General features: G+C 34.9%; 4 protein-coding genes across 9 annotated transcripts in view; 1 reads left to right on the top strand and 3 right to left on the bottom strand.

Moving 5' to 3' along the window:
- Window positions 1-1,708: 1,708 nt before the first annotated feature.
- Window positions 1,709-7,381, bottom strand: LOC106666006 (histone-lysine N-methyltransferase E(z)). Of its 2 annotated transcripts, none has more exons than XM_014392865.2 (12): window positions 7,069-7,381; window positions 6,268-6,479; window positions 5,972-6,166; window positions 5,732-5,898; window positions 5,506-5,672; window positions 5,355-5,446; window positions 5,071-5,284; window positions 4,542-5,006; window positions 4,311-4,481; window positions 2,676-2,858; window positions 2,441-2,606; window positions 1,709-2,351 (listed from the first exon to the last, which is right to left on the bottom strand). In XM_014392865.2, exons 1-12 carry the CDS (start codon window positions 7,205-7,207, stop codon window positions 2,291-2,293), a joined length of 2,232 nt encoding a protein of 743 aa, XP_014248351.1. In that variant the 5' UTR covers window positions 7,208-7,381; the 3' UTR covers window positions 1,709-2,290. The 2 variants fall into 2 exon arrangements, with proteins under 2 accessions (XP_014248351.1, XP_014248352.1); XM_014392866.2 differs by having other exon boundaries at window positions 4,542-4,991.
- Window positions 7,382-11,249: 3,868 nt separating this feature from the next.
- On the bottom strand, window positions 11,250-13,825 carry LOC106665912 (dynein assembly factor 4, axonemal). Its single transcript, XM_014392720.2, has 7 exons — window positions 12,956-13,825; window positions 12,629-12,860; window positions 12,268-12,468; window positions 12,037-12,203; window positions 11,868-11,968; window positions 11,637-11,790; window positions 11,250-11,559 (listed from the first exon to the last, which is right to left on the bottom strand). The coding sequence occupies exons 1-7, from the start codon at window positions 13,076-13,078 to the stop codon at window positions 11,308-11,310; spliced, it is 1,230 nt and encodes a 409-aa protein (XP_014248206.1). The 5' UTR covers window positions 13,079-13,825; the 3' UTR covers window positions 11,250-11,307.
- A 1,241-nt stretch (window positions 13,826-15,066) lies between these two features.
- On the bottom strand, window positions 15,067-22,716 carry LOC106665913 (protein FAM49B). 2 transcript variants are annotated; one of them, XM_014392721.2, is made up of 7 exons: window positions 22,316-22,716; window positions 21,677-21,901; window positions 21,477-21,613; window positions 21,199-21,414; window positions 21,054-21,133; window positions 17,304-17,501; window positions 15,415-15,523 (listed from the first exon to the last, which is right to left on the bottom strand). In XM_014392721.2, exons 1-7 carry the CDS (start codon window positions 22,398-22,400, stop codon window positions 15,457-15,459), a joined length of 1,008 nt encoding a protein of 335 aa, XP_014248207.1. In that variant the 5' UTR covers window positions 22,401-22,716; the 3' UTR covers window positions 15,415-15,456. The 2 variants fall into 2 exon arrangements, with proteins under 2 accessions (XP_014248208.1, XP_014248207.1); XM_014392722.2 differs by lacking the exon at window positions 17,304-17,501 and having other exon boundaries at window positions 15,067-15,523.
- LOC106665915 (mitochondrial thiamine pyrophosphate carrier-like) overlaps window positions 22,337-23,504 on the top strand; it is a 9,662-nt gene continuing 8,494 nt past the window's right edge. For 2 of the 4 annotated variants that reach the window (XM_014392727.1, XM_014392724.1), the window contains exon 1: window positions 23,188-23,344. The gene's annotated coding sequence lies outside the window, so the exon portion shown is untranslated. Of the gene's footprint in view, window positions 22,427-22,660; window positions 22,750-23,187; window positions 23,345-23,504 lie in introns of those variants that run through there. The other 2 variants (XM_014392726.1, XM_014392725.2) reach the window with 2 other exon arrangements.

Here is a 23,504-nt window from a genome sequence, read left to right as displayed (position 1 = left end):
GCACTTTTTTTTGGCTCAGTGAAAGCCCTTCTTGCTTCAATTCCTTTGAGGTTGGTCATGACCCTGGCGGTCTGAACAATTCACCTGCAATATACAATTCCTGGGAGCTTCCATTATCAACCCCCCCCTGTCTCTCAAAAGCTCATTCAGTTGGCTTGATTCCAAATTTATGACAAACCTAGCTTTTGGCAATGCTGCAGCTTACCCACTTGTTTTCAAAGTACTTTCTCGTATTTCTACATCTTCCATGATTTTGGAAACGTTCCTTTGTTTCCTACTGGGTTAACATCAGAATTATGGCCTATGATAAAAAGTACAAAATTCCATGGCTTACATAGGCCTTACATTAACAATTACTCCAACTTATATACTTTAAATCACAAGACGTACTCACAGAACAAGTTGACAAAAGCATAGGCAAATGATACGCCAATCTTGAAGATCATTAATGATCAATTAGGCTAGGATGGGTAGAGTTAAGAATGTACCTTAGACAGTTACTTGACCACGACCGTCTTTCCATTCTATGCAGGGTAAGAGTATTCACATCACAACCTTTGCCAGCGAATTTCATACTTCCAGCTTGGCAAAAAAGTTTGTATGACCAACTCCTGTACTATGCATTTTTGGAGAAATCCAAAACAAAAGCAATGAAACTAACATTAAATTTCCTTTAATAAGACATCCTACAACTTTCAATTTAATTTTTGGTAACAAACACTAAATCTTTCAAAACTGCAAAATTCATTAAAAAAAAAAAAAAAACGGTTTTATAATTCTGTATTGTTGTTCGCTATGTTTATTGTTTCTTATTTATGTGTTTTGTTTAATTTTTCTTTCTTTTTGTGCTTTTTTATTAAGTCATAGTTGGGAAATAAATTGGGCAAAATGTTGAATTTCTAGATTAACCCCAGTCCACATTCACACCGATACCACTTTTTTCCCATCAAGCATAAAATTTGTGTGTTTTGGTTTGATATAATTAAAGAAAAATATATACTGCTAGAAAGCTTATTAAACGAAGTTGTTATGAAATTTGCCAAGCTCTGCTGTGAATTTTTCCAACTAAATAGCAAATTTAGTTTTGTCACAGATTTTAAATTTATTCGTTTTTGAAAGATTTATTTTTTAACAAAAAATTAAATTGAAAGCCCTAGAAGAAATGTAATGCTAGTTTCAAAAAAATTTTTTGTTGGATTTCCCCAAAAACAAATAATTCAGGAGTTAAGTAGATTTTTGACGAAAACCATGATATAAATTGTTGAATGTCTACAACAGGGTTGAGAATCGGAATATGCTAATACAAACTTTTTTTTATGACTTAGGAGGTGTGAGTTTGTGAAATTCACCGGCAAAGTTCGTGACGTGACACGGAGTAGCCTAACACCCTGTATAATATTCCATAAAGACTTTTAATATTATTGGTAAGGATGTAAAGGGATGATTAAATATCAGATATGATGATTGTGTTAGAAATGTGTGGTAGTGACTGTTAGTGAGATGTGGTCTGGTGTGATGTGGGTTTAGAAAAGAAGGTTTGTGTTCGATATGATTAGAGAAGGTTTCTAAATCTTTTGCCATCCTTAACACAAACTGTTGTGATGTCTGTTGTGCAATCATGTCTACCCGTCCAACAACCACAACCTCCATGAACCGTTATTTTCTTTGATTCGCATCCTATCTGCTATATCAACAAATTGTCCAGACATTTAAAAATAATTGAAAACAACTTTATTTGATTCTACATCTCTTAAAATTATTTCTAGTTAAAAATTACTGTCCAACTCTCAATACATGAAGCTACATGAACTCATACAATGAACAAGTAAATCCCATTCCAGCGATAAAATCTAACAGTTTAAATTGAATAAAAACATAAGGGTAAAAGAATACAGTTTTATCCATGGATACAACTTACAGAATAGTTCTTTAGTAATTTATACAAAATATTTCGTGATAAATTATTCTAATGTATCTTATAACAACAGTGATTATTTTGTGATGATATAGAAAACTCTAAACTATTTTTTTTTTTGTAAGCCTGGCCTTTATATACTGACTTGGAAGACTTAGATTAATAAAATAAAATTTGAAAGGCACTGAAAAAGGATGTGTACTATTTCATTACCATCACTTCCCCACCAATTTGTTTACAAAATTATTTTTGCAAAATAGTAATAGCCTTTAATGTCGACAGAGTTCAAATTTAAAAAAATACTAGCCTACAGTGGTGAATGAATTAAGAGTCATTTTTGGACGTCCCTTCTCCGGGATCTATGTTGACCTTTTCTCATAAAAATTCCATTTCCCTTTCAATTCCAACAAATTTCAACTGTTCCGTAGGCCCATATCTGGAAAAACAAAATGCAGATTAATAATAGTCTTTATTTTTATTTATTTTATTTATTTATTTATTTTTTGAATTGGTAGTATTACAAACCTGTAATCAAAGAAGAGTTCCTCGCCAGGTTGAATGGCCCTTTTGGCGAATATTCCAATACGGTGGTCACCGTTGACCATCATGACTTTAGCATAACAGTTTGGATTTATAGAATGATTTGCAAAACGTATTTTATTTCCCTTTCTAGTTGCATCAACCACAAAATCTATAATAAAAACAAAATTAACAAATTGACAATTTTCAATAAAAAAACATTCTATACGGTTTTATTTACCGTTGTTCAGATTGAAAAGGAAGCTGCACATGTACTTGTCGTAGACCTTTCCTCTCCTGTCCGCCTCATCTTGTGATATTATCTCGCCGCAATACTCGGAAATAAACTCGTTCTTCTGAGCCGAGTCCTTGAGGAAGATCCCCCAGCCGGCGACATCCGATGGAGCCATAAGTAAATGTTTATCTTCAAATAATACAAATAGTTATCACAAAAGGGGGAAAATAGAACGGTGGCTGAGATTCTTTATGGCATACCAGACCTAGGCCTAAGAAAAATAAGATATTAAGAATTAAGCCGGGGACGCATTGTTCAGACGGGGTGCATTGTGACGGGACCAAGACATATTGCTCTGATGCATTTAGACGGAAAAAGGCATTTGGCTTAGATGTCCTGTCTCCCACCATTCACCTTATTGCCTCTGAATCGAATGGGTCATGAACATAATTGTTAATTATTTTTGTTTATTATTTTAGAATTGTTGATTAAATTATAGTTTAACTAATTAAGTTAAAGTGCCCCATGACTTAAAACTCAAATGAATGAGGACGAAAGGGAAGAATGTGGGCTGTTGCCCTTTCTACAACACAAAACAAAACAACAATGAAGATGCATGAAATAAATCAAAATTTACTTTTGGTGAGAACCATACTTTCATCTTCTTTATAACGATGAAAATCATTTTCATATGTGCTTTTGGATGACCAGAGAGCAATTTATTTTGTACAAAAAGTAAAATGAGAGGGGGACGAGTGGCACATGGAGGAGGTTGTGAAAGAAGGAGATGTCGGTCTTGGACAAAATTCCAGAAACTCTGATGCCAAATCCCGTCAGAAGTCTTTAGGTGTCCTATGAATATGCATGCCATCAAGTAGCAGGGGGAACTAGCTTTATGGACAACATCAAGGGAAAACGTACCACTGAAGATGGCAATTATAGGGAAGCGCGCTAATGTCCATAGTTAGTGTAATTTTTTTTTAATTCAAGCTATTTAGCACCTAAAGTGCCATGGGACCTCTGAATACCTCCCTAAAGTCAAAATGATTTTTGGTTTTTTAGTATCATTAGGGTATAAATGGTTAGGGATGAACATGAATCTTTTCATGTTTCCTCAATTACAAAAGTATCAATTTTTCAAAGAACTTCCCAGGGACTCACATGGCAGGAATGGCTGGTTTTTTAAATGTAACTTCCCCTGGCTAACTGTAACTTCCCACAATGGTGGTCTACCAGACAAAATGTTGTAGGGATTGTGGTCACACGACTTAATAGGATATAGAAAATAAAAGTGATTTTGATGCATTACTAGCTGAAATTAATTTCGAAAAAGGATCTGGAATGAGATAAATTAGGCTTAAAATAAAAAATCGCCCTCAAAAAAATTCATCGGCCGACGTGTTCGAAAAGTTCCAGGTTTGGGCAGTTCAAAATGTATGTTGACAACAACACAACTCAGGTTCACATGGGACTGCTGGCACTTTACATCTATGAAATTTTACAAATTCACTGTCCAAAAACATATATGACCTATTTCATGAAATGGATAAAATATGCAAGTGGGAAGTGCAAGTTTTTCCTTGAAAGAAGAATATCCCAAAGAACAAAATAAAATAGGTCATTTTTCTACATATTACTTACGTAGAGCTCTTTGGACGCTAACATTTTTACATGTGATTTTTTGTGTATCGAATTGATCAGCTCCACAGGTTTGACAGAGGTCTGGGTCGCATTCCCTAACAGCGAGATAACAAGGGCATTGTTTAGTGTTGCACTGTGCTTTACATCGACATCCCGGAAATCTATTGGCGCCTGTAAAAATTATAATTATATTATTTAATAATTATAATAAACGTAAAAGGAGTGACTTACAGTCTGAACTGCATTGGCAGTACTTTTCACAAAAATTTTGTGATGCTTGACATGGGCAGAGGTTATCACAGGCAACGCCAGGAGGGTGTTCACAAGGCGTGTAATTATGAACGTGGTTGTTGCCTTCTTTCCTCATCGCGTTTTTCCTACAGTGAACAGACCAGAGGCGATGCTTCTTCTTCTTCTTTCGTGGTGGTGTGAACTCAGCTATCTCTGCATCAATGTGGGGCGTAGAGGGATCTTTCAATGAGAAATTGTACACCTGCTGACATGTCTTTGTCAGCATGATCTGTGAGATAGCACAGAAGTTCCGTGCGAAAACCCTGTATAGGGCTCTGAACAGGGATTGGTCGGACCCGGTCCACTCTCTCGAATCGTCCCCTGTGTTGTTACGGAGTGAAAACAGGCTGCATGTTGGTTCGGTCTCTTCATTGTCCTCTCTCTTTACATCTGAAAACATGTGAGCTACAAATTAGCTTGTAGCCTTTGTTCAATGTGAACTCTTTTGAACAAGTGTATCAAGACAAACCTTTACTGTCGTTGCTGTCTTCAGAGCTAGCCTCGTTTCCTGAATCAACACTGGTTTGCTTTCTGACCTTTCCCGGAGGCTTGTCGTCATCTTGAGGTTCATTTTTCAAATCTTTATTGGAACTCACTGACGAGCAAGAAGGCTCATCTTGATTTTCGTCTTTATTGGCTGCGGCAGCTGCAGATATTTCAGCAAGTTTCTCCTTCACCCCGTCCTGAAATATTCTCTGTGTAAAAATCTTCCTGGGTTTTATACGTGGATCTTAGAAAATTGTGACTGCCAACCAAATGTATATAACAATCGGGTCCACAAGGTTCAGTGAAGGGTTTCAACTCGGGCCCTTTCCTTTTCTTCAGATAAGGCCCACCGTGATGAACTTCAACATACAGAAATTAAATTAACTATTTTAATTATTAAACTTAATGACATACTTACTTGAATGAAGGAAACAATCATATTTAAAACACCTTCTGCAAAACAGAGTGTGGAAAGAATGCAGAGTCTTTTCCCTTTTAACAGATTGCGCTATTGGACCATCGATGTTTGGTGTGCAATGCGGAGGTAACGCCGTCGGGTCTAACCTCACTGTCAATTCTATATACCTTTAACAAAAATGTATTAATTAAATACACCATATGTCCAATTCTATGCAAATACGTACTTTTCGCGTAATTGAGCTGCAGTCCCTTTGTCAGGGAACATCTGGGATATTGCTTCAAATATAACCTGGCAAGGGAATGGTTTAGGCTCTCCTTTTGAAAGTGAAGACCACTTTCTGAGCTCTTTATTCTTCTCGTCTTCCCCGTCCTTCATTGCAAGCCCTTCTTCCTGAAAGTAACCATTGTTTTGTATAAAAAGAAAGAGGCTTTTAAGATTTGCGGCAAAAATATTAAACACTTACCTCATCTTTTACTTGATACTGGATCAATGTGTTTACTAATTCAACAAAGAGAGAATCGTCTAAAAACCCTGTGTCTTTGTCACCATGAACTTTCCCGTCATAATTTTTTATCAGTTCTTCAATAAAGGTGCCATCCTGTTCTAAAATTTCATCGCCCATGTACGGAATGTTGTGTAAAACTGTTTCATCTTCGACCTGATAGAAAACAGTACAAATCGTGAATTTCTTTGAAGCTATGTTACACATTGTTTTAAACAAGAATTAATACACTTCCAGCCAGAATTAATTCATCATACCATAAAATTCTGTTGGATGGGAGCCCACGTGTACATCGTAGGGATCGGAGTGACTGCATTCATGATGATAATCCTTCCTTTTAAATAAACGTTGTCAGACCTCAGCACTTGTACCTCTTTCATGCACCTCGAATGCGGTTCATGAACCGTCTTTTTTTCCCAATAAGCCTTGCTGTTCATCAACCATTTTCTCTGTTCCTCAGCAACTACATCTGTAAACATCAAATATCTTGTTTCAGAGTTGGGTTTGATTGTTTTATTTTCTGTAAAGGATAAAACGTCATAATTTAACTGCTTAGCAAATAAGACATTGCTGGGTACCATAGCATGGCAGTGCACTAACCCGTAGCTCTAGGATCTCAGTAAACATATACAGAAATGCATTGCACATCGGTTCAAGAAATCATTATCATCATCAATGCCTACTCCGACCTCTGACCGTTTGCTATCCTTATCCTACATAGCTCTTCAGCAAGACTAGACAATGCTACAACCAATTTGCGTTCGTCCAATTTCTTAAGCTTTGTAAACAAGTTTGTTTTAATGTTATACCTTTTTTCCCAAGACTTTTCCTTTTATCAACAGCAGAGTGATTAGGTATTGTGGAGGATATAAGGCTGAGAGTTTGAGTGCACAGCCATACTGTGGTACATATATCCTAAATAGGCCATCTGCCTTTTAAAAGGAGACAAGGAAAAAAACAATGTCACTATGGTCAAGTCGAAAAACAATCTTATCAGTTTCTATTGAACTTTTTAAATTATTTTATTATTTCGTTTGTTTCTATTGATTTGAACTCACCGTCTATGAGTTTTCTGTTTAAGTTCCAGGCCACTTTTATCTCGTCGGCTTTTTTGAAACGTTTTATCTGCCTCAGCTTCATCAACTCCGCCCTCACCCTTTTCTTCCATTCCTGGCTTATTTTCAACTTGGACGACATAAGTGAAGACGTTGGAATTTCTGAGGATTTAAAACAGAGCAAACCACTCGCCAAATACTAATAATACTACTGGAAATTTTTCGATGAAAACAAACAAAGCTTCACAACTCCCACTGGGTGCAACGTTTGTTACCTCGTTTAATCGGTTTTAACATAGGGTTAGACGATTAACGAAGTTTGATAATAAGCCAAATCGATTCGTTATCGACTGTTAAATCGAATTTAAAATTGTATAAAAATGTCGAATTTAAATGTATAACTTCAATGTTTTTTAAAATAGACTTATTACGTTTACCGTCAATAAAAATCTAAAAATATATAATATTTTCGATAAAATATATTACAACGTTTTTTATTATTTATAATTAAACTGTAAATTATTAATCGATTGTTTAATCGATTGTTTAATCGATACTGTAATATGTACAAGTAAGCGGGAATGAAGACGCCATTTCATAACGAACACTCATTAAAAAAAAGAAAACACTCCAAACTTCAATGAAATAGAAGTAAGATTTTTAGATCAAAATAATAATAATAGGATAAATTTATTATCAACACAATGTCTTGCTATACTGAGAGGCAAAAAAAGTGAACACCCACATTTTTTTAAGTGAATACTTGCAATTATAATTTTTAATATTTGTTTTTTACTGGAATTTTTAAAGAAAAATAATATAATATAGCTAAATATAAAATTAAGTATTACCAAAAATGTTGCTATGGAAATATTTGAAATTGAAGAAAATATTAGGGGGACCGCGGTAGCCGAGTGGTTAGCATGAGAGACTCTCACGCCGCGGTCGTGGGTTCGATTCCCACCGTTGCCCCTGGCCCTTTTTTCCNGTACAGAGTATTTCCTCCTCTTGTATTGATCACCACTGGATTTTATGAGAAAGAATGTAATGCTGTGAAATATTTTCATACATCTCCAACAGCGCCATCCTTAATTCCTGAAAGTCTCTGGCATCACTGAGCAACTTTTTACCCTCTTTGACAACTCGCCTCAAAAATTTTTGATAGGGTTTAATTCTACAGGCTGGCCACTCCTAACATTGAATTGCAGCCTGTTCTAAGTAGTTACCAACGATCCTTGTTTCTCATAAAAAGAAAACCATCGCTAATATTAGGAACAACATATTAGGAACAACTTCTGATAACACATCTTCAATGTATCACAGAGCTGTCAGGGAACCAATGATGAAGATCAAGTTTGTATGACCTTCCGTAATCCTCCCCAAAGGGTTTAAGTCAGTAATATATGCTGGCCACTCCAAACATTGAATTGAAGCCCGGTCCTTGCAGTTACCAACAATCCTAGCTGTGTGAGGCCTCGCATCGTCATGCGTAAAACCTTCGCCATTTAGTGGCTTATAAGAAACAATTTATTCCGATAACAGATCTTCAATACATCAGCTGTTGGAGAACTCTCGATGAAGATCAAATTTGAGCGACCTTCCGTAAAATTGCCTGCCTATACTACAACACCACCTCCATAGCTTCTCCGGAGTGAAAATGTTATAGAAAATCGCTCTCACGTTCCAAACTCTCTCTTGGCCATCAGAAGACCTAAAACAAATCCTTAACTCATCCCAAAAACAAAATTTTAATCCAATTTTGCTCAGACCAAATTGATGCGATTTCTTGGGAAACTTAGCCTAGCAGTTCTGTGCCTTGTCAGAAATTCTGAACCAGTGGCAAGCCTTCTCGCACTTCTGCAGTTCTGCTTCTGAAAGTCTTAGCCTTATAGTGTGGAACTGACATCTCTAACTTGTTTAAGCCATTGCTTGATCTCAATAGCATTAAAATGTCGATTATAGCATACATTCTAAACAATAGAACGATCATCTCTCTGGTGACCTCTGGGAGTGTTAAGCATCCTGGCCACATATTCTTGTCTTCATCCATATTCCAACAATGCTTCTCGCTGAATCTGTATTACTTAAGATCATCACAAACAAATTTGAAACTTAAAAATGAAACAATTTTTAAAAAAATCAAACTCCCGGAACATTAGAAAGAAGCTTTATAGAAAAATAAACAAAGAAGAGGTTGACTATTCAAAGATTTATTTACTTTAATTCCAATTGTAAACACAAATGGGAGATTTTATCAGTGTTTTTCTATCTCTAATCCTTTAAAACGGACTAAATATTGTAAAATAATCAATGTTGGGCTGTCTAACAGTTAATTAAAAAATTAAGTGTGGCCACTTTTTTTGCCTCTCAGTGTAGTATGTCTGCTTCTCACATTGAGTCTTCAAGCAAATGCCAAAATATTAAAAACAAGGTTGCTGTTCTAATAATACCAATCTTAATTTTTCACGCAGCACGATTGTATTAACAAAATTCATTGATAGACATAGAAGCCTGTGATACCAACATATTGAAAACATGTTTGTAACATATTAAAATATAAGGATTTGAAAGTTTTAAGAACAATTGTAAAGTTTGGGCATCTAGTAATTTGTAATTGTCTTCCCTGGAGATAGGAGCAGAACCATTTGAATGCATGACCTCTCACACCATACGCCTTACTGACGATTTTCCCTAGACAAACTCGTTCAAATCAATTTGCTCCAAATGACATCCATAAACAAGAATTGGTCGCATAAGAGGCTTGCTTATAAAGTAAAAGTAAGCTGTAAGAATTACTTAAATTTACATTACTAAGAGTAATAAATCCAAGAGTTTGATTAGGTTTTGCTGATAATAGATTTAATATGAATTTTAAGAACTCTTATAGTCACTTTATTCACTGTCAAGCTCAATTAATTTATAATTATATGCAGAAATAAAGTTGGAGTGATAAAAAGTAAATAATTTCAATTTTTTATGTTGAAAACCATGAAATTTCACACCCTTTACCTCTGTTAGATTTATATCAAATTTACCCGTCGCTATTAGTTTGGCCCATATTTTTGAGTTTTTGACACTTCTTAAAATTTCGTTTAGTGGTAGCTTTATTTCTAGATTGTCTCCATTAAGGTTCTCTGGCAACATTTGCCAGGTGCTCTACTTGTGTCTACTGTGTTATCCTAAATCCCAGAATGACCTCTGATACAGTAAAAGCTTACATGTTTACCCCGTACAAGTTTTCAACCTGTTTAACATTCTACATTTAGACATTTATGTTAACTAGCATTAGTCTAGTTTCATATTGTTTAACTTTTCAAGAGCACTTTTACTGTCTATCAGGATTGCTGTTTACAAGTTCTGTGAGAAGGGCATGTTTCAAGACCAGATCTGTAACAATCATATCTGCCGTGTTTAAGGTTGGACAACAAATTGTACTGTGCCTAAGGTCAGATTGATTCTACAGAGTTAGATTTTCAGATTCAGAGTATTGCCAAAAAGTGAAAAATAAATATATACATGGAAAACAAGAAGAACTATCATTTATAAAGCTGTTAAACAGGAAAAACCCAAGTAGTGAACCTTGAGGAATTCCTGAGAGGAAGAAATACTTTTGGAGACTAGGAATATTAATTTGACAGGTTGACATCTTCTAAGAATAACACCATTTTAAGATATCCACGAATTCCACTATAAAAAAGTTTGCCAATCCGTATATCTTGGCCAACAAGGTCGAAAGCGTTATAAAAATCAAAATATACAGAATTTACTTGTTTATGAGCAACAAATTATGTTTTATTGAAACAAGATTAAATTTGTTATTGTTGATCTAGCTGAATGGAAGTTAACTTTCTTTGTTTAAAATGAGACATTCAAAGACTTTAGCAATTGCTTATTGTATGAGTAAAGGGCTATAGTTTTTAACACCTGAATTATCTCTAGATTTGAAAATGGATTTTACAAAATTGAATTTAAGAACATAATGGAAAGTGCCTAGAAGAAGTTAGTTATTAAATTTTTTTGTCAATATTGGAGCTTATGCATAATTACAATATTTTAGTGCAAGAGGAGGTATTTGATCATTTGTTTTGTTGCTCAATTCCTCAAGTTGCTCTGTGAATTGTGCAATATAACTTGACCAGTAGTAATTGATAACAGCATATGTCTAATTGACAATTAAATAATTAAGAAATTAGCAGTATTTTGTCCCAAAGATTTATTAATTTTTATTAAATTATTTGTTGATCAATTGGCTAGGTCTGCAGGTTCGATGTATGACGTTGGGGGAAGTTCTTCTTTTGCCTCTTCCATGTTTTCCGCTCGGTCCATCAAGTATTCCAATTGAGCATAATACGGTTTCAGTTCATACGCCTCGATGAAATCAGCCAAAGCAGATTTCCCTTTGCCAATTTCCAACAGTGCTTTTCCCCTGTTCAAATGAGAGTCGAAGCGCATTTCAGCATTACTGGCTACATGTGGCCGGCACAGCTCTATCGCCTAGAAATAAACATTGATTTTTTTGTGTAATTGTGCCATTCTTGTGTGTCGTGTGATTTTTTTAAAATCTGTTTTACTTTTGTAGTATCCAAGAGGACACGTCTCCAGTTGCCTAGAGCTAGCTGTGAATGAGATCTAGCAACGTAAAGATCAGGAATTTTATCCCAAGTTTTAATCGCGTGTGAGAATGCGCTCACAGCTCCAAGATAATTCCCAACACTGTGAAAATGTCTGAGGAAAAAAAGCTACGTGAAAGAATGTTACTTTTCTATTATTTATTAGATTTAATGATCTTTTAATTAACTCACAATCCTTTTTCCAAAAGCCACATAGGATCATTTTCTTCTGGTCGCAGGTCCTCAGCTACAAAACCGGTAGCTCTTCTTGCAGCTGCTTGTTGTTTAAGCCACTTCAAAAATACATTTTGACAATGGTAAAATTTGTAATTTAACAGCAAATATAATAATTTTAACTTACCTCCTCTTCTTCGTTCATTTTTGACTCTCGACACGGTGTTGGAAAAGCCCTGTACGTAAAGTCACAGGATATTTTGCCAAAAGCTCTTGGTGGTGGTACTTCTGATGTTGGTTTCTGAGACTTGGCCGGTAGATTAATTGATTGATTCGGTTTAGTTTGTCCCTTCACTTAAAAAGTTGTACATTAGTTTAAATGGTTTTTACGCACAGATTGTATATGTTGATCACTAACCAGGGCCTAATTTACTGGTCATCTTTTTCCACAGTGGCAATAAAATTTTATCATCATCCGTTTCCTTTTCTTTCCATGCCATGACATCAGTAACAGCGGCTATCTTATTTTCTTTTTTTACATTTTCCACTTGTTTCCTCGATTCTGCACTTAAATCCATCTGTTTCTTTACGCATTCTCTCCTTCTTTCATTTTTCAATTCTGAAATTTACCCATGTAAGAGAAAATAGGGATATATTTAAGTATTTGTTGAGATGGTTAAGCATGTATGAGGATGGGCCCAATACGCTAGATACCATGAAAATTTGGGTTAGAGGATCCTAACATATAGTATAGACATTTATTTTTAAACCAACATTACTTGTCATATTTTTTTTTCTTTCCTCGCATTTTTTATGCGCTCTTTCTATGGCCTCTTCCTTAATGCGAATCACTTCACGCTTTGAGACATCCTTCGTAAGAGCAGGCCATTCGTTTTTCTCCGTTTTGAGCAGTTCAAAAACCGCTTCACCTTTGACAAGTGTGCATTTGCTCTGCTCCTCATTGATAAAATCATACAGGCACGCTTCAAATAAAAATGGGGGGAAATGCACCTAAAACGTATCCAGTTGTTAATTTGAACTGTTGCCAAAATAACCTTTACACACATCAATCATATGTTTTGACAGCTGTCATACCAAAACCATACCTTGATGTACGTATCGGAAGTGAATAGGTCCACTTTATGAGTCAGGACGTTGTGGAGGGGAACTCGTACTATTACATAATCTTCTGTCTGCCTCCATGTAAAGTCCTTGATTATTATAGGCATTCTTGTAAACAAGTGAAAATGTTAGTTCTTATTTACTAGTTACCATGGCGACCGTAGTGGTGAATACTACATTTTTATAATCTGGAGGGGACAACACATTGGTCACCTAGTTGTTATGCGATTTGTTATAAACTGTGAATATAGTTTTTACCATTTAATAACGAAAGTGGAGTTTATGTAAGTCACACCTGACAAGGCAATTTAAGACATGTTGAACCAATCTCTGCAGGCTGTGTGTAACTCGGCAATTATTAAAATTGTAGAGCATCCACCCGATTAGAAGGTACTACGTTTTCGACATTCAGTAAATAAAAAACACATCAGTTTCAACAGATTTATTCATAGATGTAAAATCGTTACACCACCAACAATTTGTTAATCTCTTTCAATAAAATTTACTTAAATTAAATTAATGAGCAACCGGGTTAATAATCGCACAATTTAACGCTAACAGTATTTCATAGAATTAACGCAAGAGCCAACAATTTCTTAGAAATATAAAATATACTCTTATGTGTATTCTAAAAAAATTAAGGGATAAGCTACAATAGAATTTCCAATGTCTAAATTTAATCTAACAAGCTTTTTAGTATAATAAAAATGCAAATATATGGCACACAATAAAATATATCAACGATTAAAACAAATCACTCGTCAATATAATTTTCAATAATTATTAATAAATTTAACTTTTTTTTAAATTGAAACAAACAACAATTTAACAACCTTCTTTACAAATGAGCGAGCCAGTTTTACAAAGCATTTTTTTCCCAATTCATATCGGTCCAGATAACTATTACATTATATCATTTCTATAGTTATATTCTTCAATTAGAATCTTTTAGAGATCTTTTAAAATTGCAGTTGTACCATACAAAAAAGAAAATTGTATTAAGCATTTGGAACGGCTGAAATGACAGAAGAAATGTCCAAAAGAAGAAACAGTCAATTGAATATACTACTACATTAAAACAATAAACACTTTATGTTTTAAACATTTTATTTATTGAAGAATATATATATGTTACATATATATAATCTGTCAAAAAAGTATAATATATAAATTTTGTAACATCAAGCTTTTTTTAAAATATATGTATTATTAGTAAAGCAACTTTATACAATAACAATTTAAACATGTAATTGGTCATCATTTGCTCTTAAATAAAATTTAAAAAATCGTCATGTATAAATATTTTTTTTAATAATATGAAATGCGAATAAATGCAACAGTTATTCATAAATGGCCTGGTATAAATTAACTCACATACTCGGATTTATGCGTATAATAAAATTTCATCGTCATCACAATTAATAAATATGTCTTTTTTACTTGTTTAATTATTACAAAAAACTTGAAACAAAAAAAAAAATTACCCAGAAAGAAGAAAATATGACGAAATATTTCCTAGCTTTTTACATTAAAATTTTAATTGTATATTTTAATATTATGATAACTGAGAATCGTGGTAACTCTTACACTCTCGAATATGAAATCAGCTTATAAACAGCTGAAATATTTATTATAAATGCAGATTCAAAAATAATAAATTGGGATCTAAGTTTTTTTTTAACCATAAACAAAATGGCAGTGTTTCTATTTTAGTCAACAGGACGTTTATTCTGAGTTCTGAATAATAATTTTAAAAAATTGTATTTTTCTTTATTCATTATGAATTTATTATTATAAGTAAGGCCAAAGGGAAAATGATCAAATTTTCTGTATATTTTCTTCCTTTATATACAAATTTTAATACTAGGTCTTTTAAATTAGTATCAATTTTAATAATTAAACTTTTTTTCAATGTCTCCTGGGTTAAAGAGTTCATAGGTTTTTTAAGAAAATTACACATAAATCAATGTAAGGAATGAACAGCAACAGAACTGCAATATTGAAAACAAAACAACTCAAAATGAAATTTAAAAAATAAAAGGTTTTCTTATTTTTCATCATGGCACATATTTAATTTTTATTCTAATTTTATTGTCAAACGTGGAAAAAATTTATTTGCTTTTTTATAACACTCTACCAGGGAGGACAATATGAAACTTTGGTTATAAAGACGACTAGAGTTGTACATCATGCTACACAATTGCTAAAGTGAATTTTTCTTCTTTTAATCTCATTGACAAATGAGAACATAAAAAAATATCAACAACGAACTTATAAATAATGCAATTGAGGTTAAGCATCTTCTTTCCTGTTAGAATGAAAAATATACCTTGTGGGCGAATGCAGTCGCTTTATGGTGAAAATTAAGACCGGGAGAAGCCAATCAAATTCAATTACACAATTAGGAAGAAATGTGTAGAAGAGTAGGAATCATGGATATATCTCTTTTTTCACTTTGTTCATTTAAATGCGATTCGGGAAACCATCATGCCGCAAGAAGGTTTTTGATCTGCTTTGGCGTGGCTTCTTCGTTCAGGTGCTTTGTCGTGTACCTGAAAAAGAAAAAGACTGTTAAATATGAGACTTAATTGTGAAAGTAGTAATCCATTGGGTGTGTAGAGTTTTTTTGGTTTTTAGAAGAAAAAGTAGTTAAAACTTTTAAAATGTAAATGGATACTTATAATCCAAAACATAATTTCCTTCATTTTCTATAACATACTGCTAGTCAGGTTCCAAATATTAAAACGTTTGTTCATAGTCTGAATAAGTACCACACTGGCTCTTTTTTTAAATAAACTGTTATAAAATATTAATGGCTGACGACCACTGTTTTAACCATTACGTTAACTCACCTGAGGAAGGATTAAATCCGAAACATTGTGGACAAAAACTGGTTGTGGTTTTTTTTTTTAGATGACCTATTATCACACCTTCAAGAAGGAAAAATCATAGGTTATACCGCTAATGTTCTGGTAGAAGATATATCCCCGATTTAGAAGAGAGGAAATCTGTAAGTCGGAGTTTCAGTTTTCGTTCAAAAATTCCCTACATTTTAAGTGGTTGTCTAGGAAGAGGAATAAGTAAAAATCATAAGTGGCAATGTCTGGAGTATAGAGCATGGGGCATCTGTTGCCAGTGTAACTCGTCAATTTACTCTAAGTGCAGCTGAGTGAGGCCTGGTGTTGTCACAGTGAAACAATGTTGTATCTGCTCACACATTTTTCCTTCAACGATGGCCCAAGATGTTCTGGTTACACCTCTGCTGTAAGGGTTTGGTTAAGGGTAACAATTCCGAATAAATTACTCTTAGAAAATCCCACCAAACAGATAATAGGACTTTATATGGTTGTCACAGCTTATTCGAAACTGACTTGCGATCAACAATCCCTTTCTTAACAATCTCTTTTGAAAGGGCTTTTCCCACCCTACAGCTAATGGGGCTAGTAGGTAATAAGGACTGCCTTTACAAGGGTGAAAATCGTAACTTGAAAAAACCAAAAAACTTATGCACCCAATACAAAAGCAAACTAACAATGTATAAAGATTGATCATCCTGGCATTTTGCAGTCAGACATGGCCATTAACTGATTGACCTTGCAATACCAAACAAACTATTTAGTCAACCATAACACAAACTATTGTGACAAACCTGGTGTGTAACCATCCCTGGCTTTCCAACTATCACAAACTGTAGACATGACTATTTATTCATAACCTGTGGTGACACAGAGAAAGACTCCACAGACTGCCCTCCTCTACATGGTCACGACACCGACTGTAATGCTGGTTTCTTTCAATCTCCTCCTGGCTTGGAGGCCATTGGAGAACTGTTGAGCAGAAGGAAAGGCGATATACCCCCAAAAACAAAGGCAGAATGCTCCTTTTTTACCAGATTAGTAGAACTCATGTCCATTTGTGATCAGAGAATAACAAGGACCAGGAAAACAAACCTGTCACAGACACTCCCTCCCTCTGTACTTTTCTCTCTTGTCCCCATACCTCAGAAATTCCATTTTTTCTTGTGATTTGCCTAGTACTAGATTCCTTTTCAAATCACACAATTCGTGGAATATCACAAACCTAACCATTTTTATCAATTTCTACCATCTTACCTTCCCTTAATTATCAATCTTGTGCAACCATCCGTACCTGCAAATATCAAACCCCACCTACCCCAGAAATACAAGACTTTAGTTGGCAAAATAGACCTGACAACAAAATGAGTATAGACAGTAGGACAAGTAGGATAGGAAAAGACCAAACTATGTAAATTTTTTTTCCGAATATTAAGTTAAATGACATCATCAGGGTTTTACATCATTTCTGACTTACCTGAGAGCGTTTAAAAGTGGTTCCGATTTAATTGGTGGCTGGTCTTTTAAAAGCTTGACACAGCCTTTAACATCCAGGTTCGACGGCTTCATAAAGGCACCCTGGGGATGGACATAATCGTAAAGGATTACAAGGCCGACCATGACTCGCAAAACTAGAAGTTCTGTCTCTTCTTTTTCAAACTGACCCACCAGACTCCTTAAATAAATAATAAATAAATAAGCCTTTTTTATTGGTTTATAATGTGTACATAATTGAAACAGAGAAAAAAAATTGATTTTCTTTTAAATTTTTTTCTTCTTCCTTTTTTCCTTCTCTTTCTTCCTCTTCTTCCATGTCATAGTCATTTATAAACCGGCCCTATTTAGAGCGAAGGCCTCTCCCAATTCCCTCCAAGCTGTCTTATCACTCGTGAGTATAATTATTTTTGAATATATTTTGGTTTTATTAGAAATCCAACTCCATGGCTACCAAATTGTTTACCTGAATATGCAAACGGTGTAACCTGATTTGAGTTTTAAAATTTTTACTTCTCCTCGTCGTTCCTCGCATATTCCCAGGATATCTATGTCTTTTCCATTCATTGCATTTTCTAACTTTATCAGTTTATCTTCATTTCTTAACAATCTTACTTTTTTTTTTTGGGGGGGGGGTTTACGCTGGCATATTATCCATGAAGTTTTCTATTTTCATTTTCCTGTCGAGCGGGAACGGCCGACCATCATCTTCTCATCTTCTAAATTTTCATGGTTGAAGATAATCAAAAAGAAACATTTATCGACTTTAGAAATCCACAGATTATGTTGAAAGCTGATGGATTGTTGCTTATTATGACAGATTCTAAGTTTATTGGTTTGGAAATGTTTGGAACTTTGTTCAGATTTTTTAGCAGTTTATCTCTTTCATTTTCGTATTCTGGACATTCAAAAATTATGTGGGAAGGATTTGAAGGGCAATCGCAAGTGGGACAGTTCGGAGACGATGCCAAACCGATTCTCTTCTTGTAGCTACCCCATAGGCCATGATTTGTCTTCAGTCTAAAAATAGTAGAATAGAACTCCTTTGACATTCCTTCTGGGCTATCGCCTTCCGAAAACCATGGTTTTTTCTTGAGCTCAGGGAACAGTGACCTGTAATAATTGCCAACATTTGATGCGTTGTATTTTTCTTGCCACAGATTTCTACAAAACTTTTGCAAAAAGTTTTTCCCATCATCTTTAGGAATTTTAATGTCAAGGGTTGGACCTGATGTTGCAGCCTCCTTTGCAAGTGCGTCCACCATTTCATTTTGCCATAAGCCTGCATACCCTTTCACCCAACACAATGCCACCCTTTTTCCCATGATTTTTGTCTCAAGCATTTTCCTACAGATTTGGGCAAAAATATAGTTTCTACATTTATATTCTGGGGTAATGTTATTTATCCTTTCTACAATGCTTCGACAGTGTGAGGATACAAAATTTAGAATCACCCAATTTTCATATGAAATCGAGAGCGCTATCTATCGTAATTAGTTCTGCTGTATAAACAGACATTGAAGTTGGAAGCAAATGTTGTTCCTTGTATTGATGTTTAGGGTCAAAAAGGGCATAACCTGTTTTGCCATCGATGGAAGAGCCGTCAGTAAATACGTACACATGTTCCGGATATATCTTGTTAATGTCGGCTAGGAATTCTTTTTGAACAATATGCAAGTTGAGCTGGGAATAATCTTTAAAAAATGTTGTGTCGAAATTGTTAACTAGTACCTCATACTCCATCTGATACATGGGGTCCACAGGGCTTTTAAAAAGGGAGTAGATGAAATGAACGGACTGTAGGAAGGCCGACATTAGGGTGGGGGATTTCTTTTTTTGGTAAAAGGTTGAGGTTAGAACTTTTTCAGTGAGTGTAACTATTTTATTAAATATAGGACTTTCCTGACAAAAACGTTTGATAAGGAAGTTGAATGCTAATTTTTTTCGCCTCATTTCCAGAGGGGGCTCACAAGGTACGGCTTCTAATGCAACTATGGGGGTGCTTGGTAGACCTCCAAGAATTCGCCTTATACCGAAGTGTATCAATTTTCTTTAACAGCAATTGGGAAGCTGCTCCATAAAAAATAGCCCCATAGTCAAATACGGATCGTATTGAGGATTAGTAATACAGCATACCTATCGTCGGATCAGCACCCCATTTATTACTGCAGAAACTCTTTAGAATGTTAAACAGCTGTTCCCCCTTTCGACAGCAATTGTTTAATATGTAGATTCCAAGTCAGTTTTCTAATCTTACATTTAATTCAATTAATTAAGGTTTTAAGTTGAGATAAAAAAGTCAGTGTCACGAGCGGGATTCGAACCCATGACCTTCGATTTGATACGCCGCTACTCTACCACTTGAGCTATCGTGACTTCGATCCCCTCGGGCACCAACTTCCTGTCTCAACCGCACCTTTTGAATTTTCCCTTCTTTTTGCCAATTTTCAAATGTCATGTAATCTATTTGATTCTCGGCGACAAGTGAAATGGCTACAGAGAGCTTCAGTTAAGTATACTTCATTTTAATTAATTAAATTCACTATTTTTCGTGGTCTGCTTGAATGATATTAATTGGTCAAGCGGACCACGAAAAATAGTGAACTTACATTTAATGTTCCAATTTTTAAATTGTTTTTGTTGTTGAATTTGAGTTTGGGAGTGGGAGGATGTGGTCTCAGTTTCCCTCGGTGACCAGTCATTCTGGGAAACTATTCTATCCTTACAATTTTTAATTATTTGCATGTTGTTTCCATTTTCAGTTCTGGGTCTTTCCTTAGAAGCTATTATGTTGTTCATTTGTTGCTAAGTGAGTTTATCTACTGTTTGTACATGTAGATAGGCCTTAATTGAATTTTGATTCTCACTTTATTGGCCTACTATTTCATATCTTTTTTCTTTGTTACATCTTGCTTCGTTGGGGTTGGTGAGTTCGTTATTTCTCTTTTCCTTTTTGGGTTTTCTTTTATTACTAGCCAATCTGAGATGAAAAAAGCCATTTTTCCATCGTCTCTGGCCTTCTTCATTTCTGGTATTTGCTCCCTAATTCTCTCTCTTACTCAATTCCATATCCTCTGCAATGGTGATTTCGCTACCTTTTAGGTTCTTTTTATTTTTTAGTATTATTATCTTTTTCCTGTACATCGTTAATCCAATCAGTATTGGCCTTATTTGTCCCTCTTTAACATGTCTGAGACGTCTGACAAAATCTAATTCTTCTTCTATTAAGTTGACTTTAAGCTTCTCTCTTAGCAATTTTCTGACAAGTTGTTCGGTGTCAAAATATTTTTTATTGCATATTTCTTTCACGTTGAAAATGATAATATTTTCCCTTTTATTCAGACTTTCTAATGAATTAAGCTTTTTCTCTTGCGCTGCCATATTTTTGTTATTTTCTTTGATGATATTCTCCAGTCTGTTTGCAAATTTTTCTAATTGGCTTACCGTATCTGCGCTCATATCTGCTCTGAATTTGGTTAGTATGCTATTCTTTGGCTGAGAGAGTTTTTCTTTGTCCATTATATAGTTTTCTTCTGTGATGTTAAGATACATAGCTCTGCTATTTCATTTTACTTCACCAGACTCCTTACCAAGTAATAAAATCCAGCTTTTAATTATCGTTTTTAATTTAAAATATTTGTAATACAGAATTCCATATTTTAATAACTAGAAGAGGAAAAAATGGATCAAAGGTTAAGGTTAATAAGAAGTTGTCAATAAAAATAAAACTTACGGACTTTCCAGCATTCTTAAACAAACTTTGGTCATTGTAGCCAACATTTCTGTTGTATTCTCTATAGGTATGTCTTTATTCTGTAATAAAATAAAATAAATTAAAATTAGTATAAACCCCAGATATTCAGAAAATTAATTCACACCTGTTGAACAAAGTTTGTCGTCGCCTGGCTCAACGCCCTTAACATGGGCGTAGCATTGGCGTAGAACAACGATATGCGATTGGCCAGATCACAAGTCATCTCCTCCGTCGGGTGATCGCCGCTGATGTAATTGCCGCTTTCAAGCCAGCCCCTCTGCCTTCTGTTCATCGTTCTTCTATAATAGGAAAAATCGTTCTGTATCGCTGGTGTCTTCATCTGCAAAATTCACATCAGTCAAAATTTGGTTTCGTATATAATTTTCAAAATGTTTTTTATACTTTGTATTCGTCAAATTTGAGCACAAATTCTAGAATATGAGCAAACTGTTTAACAAGCGCTTGCTGCGTCTCTAAATGCTGCGTGGGACTCATAACGCCAGAACATAGCTCCCGTAGAAGTTTAGGAACGATTCTCTCTATAAAATATTAATAAATAATCACAAGGCTGAATTTGTAAATATATATGTATATATACCCACCCAATTCTAGAGAAAAGAAGTAAAATCTTTTGAGTTTTTCAACCAAAGGTAAGACAATGTTCCACGCCTTGCTTTGGCTCTGGTCTGTAGGTGTTGTTATAGCCTCTCTGATTTCCCTTCCAGCTCCCTTGTACAGGCCGAGCTCTGTGAGGATGCCCTCGGATGACTCCAAGACTGATGCAACTTCCTCATATACAAGCCTTTCGTTTTCCGTAGGTTCGGCATCTGTACAATAAGTCAATTTTGAATTTTTTTTTTTTAAGAAAGTAGGAGGGGGTGACTGAGCTGATACGACAATGACTACACGGACGTTGTTTATCAGTGCAACTTCCTTCTTTTAGGTAATAAATGTGCAGAAATCTCATACAACCCGACTATGAATTTATAAAATTATTGTGGTTGAACAAAAATTTAAATTTTTCTTTTGGACCATTTTGATAACAGTGATAAGGGGAAAGCAGATATCTACAAGTACTGATAGACCACTCGATGGTGTGAAAGAAGCAGGTAATTATTAGAAATTTACGACACAATTAACCGATAAAAAAAGGTGCTTCTGTATAATGAAATATCCAATTTGTCCAGTGTTTTTTTCTAAATATTATTTTGTGGAATTATGTGTCAGGGAACGTGACTTACTCTCGAAATCGAGGAAAACGTCGTACTTCTGAGGCGTGCAGCAATTGGACTCGTCCCTGGCGAGGAGGCTCAGCAATTTCCCCATGACTCTCCAGCAGACTATCACACACGGTTTGTATTATTAGGACACCCCCGCTGAGGTTTTTTTTTTTTTTTTAAACTTCGTTTTACGTTCGTCCGTTCATTTTTAAAACGCGTAGATCCTACACATCGACAAAACAGGAAAAGACCACTTAAATCATAACCGGTTCGGAATTGGACGTTATTGAAACTCGGCCCTTTTGATTAACGGTGATACGGTGACGCGCCCGGAAACCGCTGGCAGGGACGTCGTCGGCTTGACTCACTCGACCGAGTTCCCGGGACGAGAGCACTCAACTCAGCAGATTAGGAATCCTGACGTCTCCTCCCACCGAGGTACAGATGAGGAACAGGTAAGGAAATGGTATCGATCATAGCCGTTCCGATACTGGCGAGTGGCGGTATGATATATCGAATGAAAAGTTCCTCTTCAACTATGTAATTTAGTCCTATTTGTTCGATCTAGACCAAACAAATTTGATATATAGACGAATCTTTTGACAAAAACTACAATTATACCGTAACAAACACCTAAAAACATAATATTTAATCCCCTTTCTTTCAATCAATAGTTTTATTTGAACCTACTCAACCCTCTTTGATATATTGTAATATTTGATCCATAACCATAAATCTGGTATTTAATTATTCGGATTTAATTATCTATTACCAATGCATTAAATTCATAATGACCATCTCCAACCCAAACCAATGTATAACTTTTATGTACCCATTACCCGTCAGTGAAATCGAAATACCAGTATCGACAAGTCGTTCTTATCGAAAGTCGGACTTGGTTGAAATTGGGATGGGTTTTCCTTATCTCCCAGATATCTTATCAAAATGACTTTGACAATGACTATTAGTGTCCGTTATTAGAAATGTAATGATCAGTTTTGACCCGATCAAAGACTGTTATGCTGTCTTGGTTCTATAAAAATTATTCAGGTATAATTAATCTTCATAAATGTTATAAATTTGTTTGTTTTTTTATTTACATGAGTCTTGACCTTTAAGTCTCGTATATTAATCTGAACCAACTACATATTCTTTAGGTGTTTTGATTAAATCTGGTAGATTTGTCATAATTCATAAATCTTTAGGCACC

The sequence above is a fragment of the Cimex lectularius genome, unplaced genomic scaffold, assembly GCF_000648675.2.
Source record: "Cimex lectularius strain Harlan isolate CLEC.00 unplaced genomic scaffold, Clec_2.1 scaffold49, whole genome shotgun sequence".
NCBI classification, from domain to species: Eukaryota; Metazoa; Arthropoda; class Insecta; order Hemiptera; family Cimicidae; genus Cimex; species Cimex lectularius.
The sequence above is the reverse complement of the archived record's forward strand: the minus strand, read 5'-3'. Positions and strand labels throughout refer to the sequence as shown.

Bases quoted from the DNA above. Each gene is read 5' to 3' on its own strand.
- LOC106665912 (XM_014392720.2), bottom strand. From the start codon at position 13,078: ATGCCTATAATAATCAAGGACTTTACATGGAGGCAGACAGAAGATTAT. The intron at 12,469-12,628 runs GTAATGTTGGTT...GGTAAATTTCAG, and splicing joins AAGAAAAAAAAATATGACAA to AATTGAAAAATGAAAGAAGG. The intron at 12,204-12,267 runs GTTAGTGATCAA...CAACTTTTTAAG, and splicing joins GACCAGTAAATTAGGCCCTG to TGAAGGGACAAACTAAACCG.
- LOC106665913 (XM_014392721.2), bottom strand. From the start codon at position 22,400: ATGGGGAAATTGCTGAGCCTCCTCGCCAGGGACGAGTCCAATTGCTGC. The intron at 21,614-21,676 runs GTGGGTATATAT...AATATTTTATAG, and splicing joins CTTCTTTTCTCTAGAATTGG to AGAGAATCGTTCCTAAACTT. The intron at 21,134-21,198 runs GTGTGAATTAAT...ATTTTATTACAG, and splicing joins CGACAAACTTTGTTCAACAG to AATAAAGACATACCTATAGA.
- LOC106666006 (XM_014392865.2), bottom strand. From the start codon at position 7,207: ATGTCGTCCAAGTTGAAAATAAGCCAGGAATGGAAGAAAAGGGTGAGG. The intron at 6,480-7,068 runs GTGAGTTCAAAT...TGATGTTTACAG, and splicing joins AAACAGAAAACTCATAGACG to ATGTAGTTGCTGAGGAACAG. The intron at 2,607-2,675 runs GTAAATAAAACC...TTTTTATTATAG, and splicing joins CCTTTTCAATCTGAACAACG to ATTTTGTGGTTGATGCAACT.